The sequence below is a fragment of the Pterocles gutturalis genome, unplaced genomic scaffold (assembly GCF_000699245.1).
Source record: "Pterocles gutturalis isolate BGI_N339 unplaced genomic scaffold, ASM69924v1 scaffold16342, whole genome shotgun sequence".
Taxonomy (NCBI): Eukaryota; Metazoa; Chordata; class Aves; order Pterocliformes; family Pteroclidae; genus Pterocles; species Pterocles gutturalis.
The window spans coordinates 54,720-62,460 of NW_010108211.1; the positions used below are offsets into that span (position 1 = coordinate 54,720).

Consider the following 7,741-nt stretch of genomic DNA (forward strand, 5'->3'; position numbering starts at 1 on the left):
CAATAGTTTATTAATGACCTGACTAAACAGAAACAAACAACGGTATGGTAAGCACTGACCACGTCTGCAGTGAGAAAAAAATTAAAATTGTGGATTTGATATTTTCTACATTATAGGTAATCCAGTTCTCAGAAGCGTAGCCAAAAAAAATCAAAGTGGAGCCTACTTGATTGGCATTATAAAAGCAGTTAAGTTAGAGACCTGTCAAAGATGTTAACATTTGTCTCTGTCTGCTCTACTTGTCTATTTTGACTAGTTGTAGAATCACTTAATGATTTACAGACCTTTCAAGTCTTAAGGCATGGTAGCTGTATTAAAATTGTGACCCATTATTTCTTGGTCACATCATAAATTACTGTGACATCATAAATATCTTCCTTTTTCTCAGAGAAAGCTAGATTTTAATTCCTGATTTGAGTTTGAGGCTTTGGTTTTGGGTTGGTTTTTTTTTTTAACCTACACTGGTAAACACTAAATATTTTACTGCCTGCAAAAGACGTAGTAATAGGAGAAAGGGATGTGTAATAAAATATAATTGTCAAAACAATTATAAGTTTTAAGTTATAATGTATGTTCATATAAAATTTTGCAGTCATTATTTCTAATACAAAAGTAAAACATTAATACATTTCAAAGGGGAAGAATATTGAGTACACTTGTTGGGAAAAAAATGGGCTTTTTAATAGTTCATAATTGTTCTGTTCTGCAATCAGAAATGTATCAACCTAAATCTATCCATTCCTCTTTGTTTTACAGTCCAAAAAAATACCTCCCCCTCCCCCTTCTTTTTTTTTTTTTTAGGGGAGAAGGGAAACAAAGTAGAGAGGGGAAGCAAAAGGTGAAAGCACTTCTAATTTGTTATGGGAAAATATCTTTGGTAAAAAATTAAAATTAATCAATCCAAAAAGAAAATTCAAAACAGAGTGAAATCATGTTCTGCATAACTCCCTACTGCTTTCAGGAAAGGCCAGGTATGACTGGGTGGAAATTTCAGCAAACTATTCTTTAAAACATTGAAACCTGCAAGGAAATATGGGGTAAAGTCGAAGAAAAGCAGGAACTCCACACCAGGAACTTCCCCATGCTTTGGTACAACCTCTTGGAAGGACTATCACGTTACCGTATGTCACCTTCCCAAACTTCATTATAAGTTTTAAATCTGAAAATTAATCAGAAACAATTAAAACAGAGCAGTGCTGAAAGAAAAGGGGTTTGCAAATGTGAAGTCAAATTTCAGTCCAGATCTAGTTGGGGTTTTTGGTACCAAAAGTTTACAACTAGTTTACATTATTTTCAGTATGCTGAAAATAACTACAATTAAAGTGGTTCAGAGGAGAAAACTATACTTTAATAGTACATAATTAATTATAGTATATTCTGTTACAGTAATTATATTAAATAGACTTTAAATCTAATTATTTACTTAACAACATAAATTTATGTAAAAAGAAAATAGCTTTAAATGTAATCAACAGCAAAAATGTATTAGGAGCTTCTGAACCTTTCCTTAAATAAAAAATGTGAATGTTGGGCTTTTACACATGCAGGTAGAATTCGCCTCTAAAGTACTGGAAGTTACACTCCCTGACTGCAGGAAGAACAGACCTCTGAGAATAAATCTGTTAAGAGTTTTCAAGAGATGCATGCTATTTGCTTTCAAAGCTAATATGAGCAATCACCAAAAAGATCATCATTACTTAAATATCTCAACAAACTATACCAAAACTTTTCTGTGTCATAGCAGTTGTTCATTTTTTTTCAGAGGTACATGCAGAGATTTTTCTTCCCCAGCGCATACATAATGCTCAGTTTCATTTTACCCTTACTCATAGCTCACCCTTTCTTGCCAAATAGGATAGAATTCTAGCAGATTTAAGTTTCTCAATAATGAAAGCAAGAATGACACCTTCAGTCTCCTTTAGCCTACAACTCCGAAATGTCTAAATTTTTCAAGTAAGATAGCTAACAAATGTGGGAATTGCAGTCCATCCACTCTCTACCTTTACTGCAATGCAACAGAGAAAATGCAGCTCAGATGTGGACTTACCTTTATTACTCTCTGAAACATAAAATAAATGTTGTAAGTAGTTTAATAAAACTATTTGCCCTGGATCAGTTATTTGGCACAATTCATCTGGAATTTAACATCATATTCCTTTATAAAAGTTAATTCTGGACAGGATTTTGCACTTTCTAGATGAACTCCATCTTAACCATATCTAATTTTTATGTTCCATAGAAGAGTTGAGGTTGTCCACGCAGGTCCAATATGTTTTAACTTTATTATGATTACTATAAAGTCTCTAGAAATATGCCTAAAATTGTCTTGACAACTTAAATAAAAGCAGAACTGTACGAGGTCTGTAATTGTACTGTGCTACATGATTTAAACTGGCTAACTGAGCACACACTGAGCAGCTGGGAGGAAAAAGACTGTGTTTGCTCAGAAAGAGGAGGGGGAGCAGAAGGAAAGGTTAATAAAGCAAAATGTTTTTCCCTTTTCTTGCTGAACATTAAGCCTCCGATTTACCTATGTAATTGTATTACTATATGCAGACAAGGCAGTATATATTATATAGATATTTGTTTTTAGTCATGCTATAATACTTCTGTTTTCTTAATATTTTGTATGTATTTTATGATCACTCTTTATTTTGCATTTTTGCATCTCTTTCCCAGTTACTTCCAGACACACAATGTAAATTTTTCAATTAAATGTGGAACTGCTTTATTTAAGGAACCAAGCAAAATGACTGTCTCACCTACTAGCTTAGTGTTAAAGGCAACACCTCAAAACCCCCAAAATAATATTTATGCCACTTTTACAAACAGAATTTTCAATTGGTTAATATAACTCAAAAATAAGAATAATGACCAGTGCCGTATTAAAAAAATCAGGTTACTTTTAACAGAAGCTTTTAAGAGAACTGAGTTTAAAAGAAGCAAGCAACTGAACTCAGTATGACTAGTAATTATTTTTTATTTAAAATATAAAATAAATTGAAAGACCAGGAAAAAAAGCTTACACAAACTTCAAAATTATTGCCATTGTAAAAAAAAAAAAGATTTCAAGTTGTTCTTACAGCTTACACAAGATCATCCTTTTTTTCAAAGAATCCCTGAAGGAAACTTACAGCATTATCAGAAATCAACCCTAGCATATTTGTGCACTTTTTCATCCAAGGAGGTTAAGTCAGATTTGTGGTTTAGATGCTCAGCAGATCCTAGCTCTACGGTATCACTTCGCTATGCCTTGGAACGGAGGCTTTTTACTAGTCTAATAATGATAAGAGCTATATCAGATTTGCATGAGTGATGAGAGTCCTAAAATGCACAGCAGAGACCAGAGTTCACGGTGGGTGTCAAGCATCTTGCAAATCTGGAAGTTACATATATTTTTATGGGTAACAAATACCATAGCCACTAGGAAAATTTCTTACAAACAAAGGAGATGGAAATTTTGAGCTAGTAATTTACATAACAACCCTCTTAAAGATTCTGGTTAAAAATATAAAGGTTATACTTTTAATTATATTCTTGGGAGTCTCAAAAAAAAAAAATCTCAACCAACCTATCACTTTCATTTTCACATAATAAAAAGCTATGAAACAGGCTGTTAACTGAACTAAATGCCACCAGTCATGAAGTAAAAGATCCTTCTATTTTCTTCTTTTCTTCTTCTTCTTCTTTTTTTTTTTTTTTGTAGGAGAGAAAACAGTTTACAAAACAGAAAAAGATTTGTTCAATGAAACAATCAGCTTTAGTTACAAGTGCAAAAGTCAGCCATGTGTACTAATTCTCAGTAATTATGACGCAAAGTGAACTCCTTGGGGACTTAAAAGTCAAGGCCTGGCAATGGCTGGGCAAACAGCAGAGTGGAGCTACTCAGGTGATTCTGACCCCTTCAAAGTCCTTTGTGTTACTGAACTACCCAAACCATCCAAGTATCTGCTTGGTCCTCCCTTTCCCTGGTATTAATTGTATACTGTACTCACAGGGCTGGTGTCTAAACCATTAAAATCTAGCATGCATCCCAGCACACAGACAGCCCTTGCATAAGCAATGATTACACTCCAGCAAAACAGAAGCACAGAAGAAGGAAAATTTAACATCTGTGTTTGTAACACAATCACTGCTGAGAATTAGATGTGGAGAGTGGAAAGGTGACAGGGCAGGTGTCTTTTACAAAACTCATCTTAGTTGGCTGCCTCTTTTTAGACTCTTAACACATCACGCACTCCTGTCTTCTTGCCTCCCACGTAAGTGATTACTACAATGTAAAATGAGATAAAAATCCAAGGCTGAAAATTTTCAAAAGCATTCAACAGTGTCCTTACTATTTCCACAGTGAAATCACAGGTTTCACATTGGCTTAAACAGGGACAAAAAGTCAGGCCAATACAACACTGAAAGCTATAGGAAAAAGCCTGTCTTCGGCATCTCATATTTTATGCATATATTTACACCATGACAGAAGAACTCACCCCAAAAAACTAGGCACCACTTGTAATGAGAGTCTCTGTTGCTAGTCTGAATTGGGTTTAAAATTACAAAAAAACCCCAAAGACCACCTGCAGAAAAGACAAGTTCCAGCCTATCTACCTGGCACTACCTGGAGCACTTCAGGTGAAAGAAAACTCAGGGCATTCTGCCACTGCACGTCTACTGCTACAGCTTTATGCAGCATCTCATTGCTAATATATATTTCAAATACCAAACAGGAAAAGCCAACATTTACAGCATGTTTGAAATACATCTCAAGCCACCTATCTCTTAAAGCAGATCCTTAGTTCACAATGAACAACCGGCATAAAAGCTTGCTGCAGCATTCTCATGAATGACAGGTCTCTGTAAAGAGTGCTTTTTGTACTGCATTAAAAAATTCACAGCAGTCTGTAAAAATAAAAACTCTAGTTCAAATGACATTTTAAATGAAAATTTTGCTGAACTCTCTATGGCTGCTATGTTCGTAAGATGTTTTATTAGTGTAAGGGGCAAATACTTTTTACTCTGCAAGCACTTTATTGCATTTTTCCTTCATTTACAGCATGCTTTTTATTTAGGGCTTTAGAGACCCACATTCTTCTCCCCCCCTCCTTTCTTTTTTTCTCCTCCCCCGAATGCTCCTAAAGTTACAGAACAAGGGGATCCTACCTGGCAGTCTACAACAGGTCAGTGATCAAACAGGAGCAGTGAGCCAGCAGCCAAATCCTGCTCCATCTCCTGAGAATTACAGAAAGCCTGCAACGCAACCGAGCCACTGCACCCTGAGGCTTAGATAATCGTAGTATGCTCTCTGCAAGCACATACAGCACAAATCTCCGCACCTACCGAGGTTAAGACAGAAGCATTCGTTTTTAAGTTGCTGCTCACTGCAGTTTTCGACATAGGTAGAAGCTGCTTGAAAATGTGACCTCATCTGTCTTATGACAGCAGAAACAAAGATAGATTGAAAATATATCAACATTGCTCTGCCCCAGTGATCAAAGCCGGTTTAAATAAACAGTGTTCTTTATCTGTAAAGTGCACCGGTCTTTGAACAACTGTTCATTTTACCTAAAGTATTTACATTTGCTTGAACAAAATCAATGCACCAGATAAAATAAGCTGTAATATGAACAGACAGAACTAGACCAAACCGTGAAATATTATCATTTACCCAGTAATATGCCAGTTGTTCACTACAATACTACTCTGCAAACAAAACACTCTTAAAAACTTGGTGGGTTTTAAATACAGCCTACCTTCAGGAATGCATTATGTACTGAGTTAACATTACACAGCCTACGTCTGCTATGAACTCAAAAGAAGCATGAGTAGTTTTTGCCATTTCAAAAAGCCAGTATCACTGCAAAAAGTGAAAATTAGTGGGTGCAATAACACATCAGGAAAGAAGTGACGTGGCAGAGTGGGTGCCACAAAGTAGTAACTAATTATTAACTTCTGGAAAGGTTAGCATGAGTCCTCTTTAGGCCATAAGCTACAGCCAACATGAATAAAGACACATTCTTTATTAAGGAAACAAACTCTAAGCTGTGAGAATTATACAGCGCAGTTAAAAGGCACGATGCACAGAAACATTTACCCTTTCATCAAGAACAGCTGGCCTATCTAGCAAAGAACCGAGATGCTCTAGTAGAGTCTGCTCTTGAACCGGATCTGTGGTTAAACAGAAACCTTAGTCCACATAGTTAATCTTACACACTGCACTTACATGATTCTCATATGAAGGAAATTAAAGATACTTACACAGCCACCAGCAAGAATTTCTGCAGCCAGTGGGACAGAGCCATCTTTACTCATAAATTTATCTCTCACAAAATCGTTAACCTTAAAAAACAAACAGTTATGAAAGCTGATAAATTAAAAGGTTGGCGAAAACATTCATCAGCTGCAAATTCTGTACCAATGAAAATGCAAATACATCCCTGAAGCTACCAACCTAACAGATATCAAACAAATCTTAGATTTTTTATTAAATACTGTAAAGCTATGTTCTTCTAACAAAGATTTGCAGCATAACGCAATTACTTATTATTGAAAAAAGATAACAACCACTAATTAAATAAAATAATTACCTGAACATTCATGATAAGATTTTAGAAATGCTCACATTTACAATTTTAAATATAATTTCAAATTAATACCAGAATGTTCAATAATAATTTTTAAAGCAATAGTAATTCAAGTAACAGCATTAAGTACCTTTATGTTTTTTTAAAATGCATATTACTAGCTTTGTGAACACTAGCTTATTTGTGAATAACCAATATATTAAAATTGGGTTACAAGAAGAAATTCTTTAGTGCCTTAAAATCATTCAAGAAATAATAAAATTACAGAAGTAAATCAAGAAACATGGGGATGTGGTGTTTCAGGACACAGTTTAGTGAGTTAGGTGGTGTTGGGTTCACGGTTGGACTTGATGATCCTTGAGGTCTTTTCCAACCTTTATGATTCTATGATTTAGGGAAAAAAACGCATGCAAACAAGTTCCTTTCTCACCAACACTTCACTACATGCTCTTATTACCTCCTGTTGTGCTACAATGAAACATACAGGAACCACATGGAGATAAAAAAACAAAAGCCCTCCAAGCCCAAAAAATAATTACTCATTTTTGCTAAGAAGTGAAACCAAAGGCCTGCACTGCTTACAGACACTCAGATGAGCTGAACAAGTTGAATAATCTTGTTATATTTTGGAGTGAGTCCAAAAATAAGTTTTCACTAAGATTCTTACTGTACATATATATATCTGCATCTGACTTGTATGCCACTTGTAATGTTCACAAGTCAGATACAACAGTCACCTTGTGCTTTTGTAATTAAGTTTGTGTCAAGCAAAAATGATGGAATACGCTCTACCGTGTTGCTGACACATTAAGGATAAAAATCCTTAACATACTAATTGTAATTAGATGGACTTTACAATGTGGAGAAATGTGAAAATAATCCAATTGCAAACTTACAGTAAGTTTTATGGCCTTCTCTGGTGCTACTCCTAATAGCTGCGGTAACAGACCTGTAACATGGAAATCGAGAATTCAATGCATTGAGTAACTTGGTATTAACTAAACAAATCAACAAATATATGTAGAGATCACCACCTAGAAACGGCCAATTTTTACAGCAATTTTGTGTTATTATATTTAATGGGAGTACTTAAACATTCCATTTTGAGAATAAACTTTGTGCTACCACTTCAAGTCAGAGCAAACTGCCCATATGTAATTGTTACT

General features: G+C 35.0%; 1 protein-coding gene across 1 annotated transcript in view; it reads right to left on the reverse strand.

Moving 5' to 3' along the window:
• The window catches only part of LOC104461088 (calcium-binding mitochondrial carrier protein Aralar2-like), a gene marked incomplete at its 5' end in the record, with an annotated part of 30,210 nt that extends 22,686 nt beyond the window's left edge, over positions 1 to 7,524 (reverse strand). The window contains 2 exons of the mRNA XM_010072543.1: positions 6,250 to 6,330; positions 7,472 to 7,524. Coding sequence (XP_010070845.1) covers positions 6,250 to 6,330; positions 7,472 to 7,524 — 134 coding nt within the window. The remainder of the gene's footprint in view (positions 1 to 6,249; positions 6,331 to 7,471) is intronic.
• Between the last annotated feature and the right edge of the window lie 217 nt (positions 7,525 to 7,741).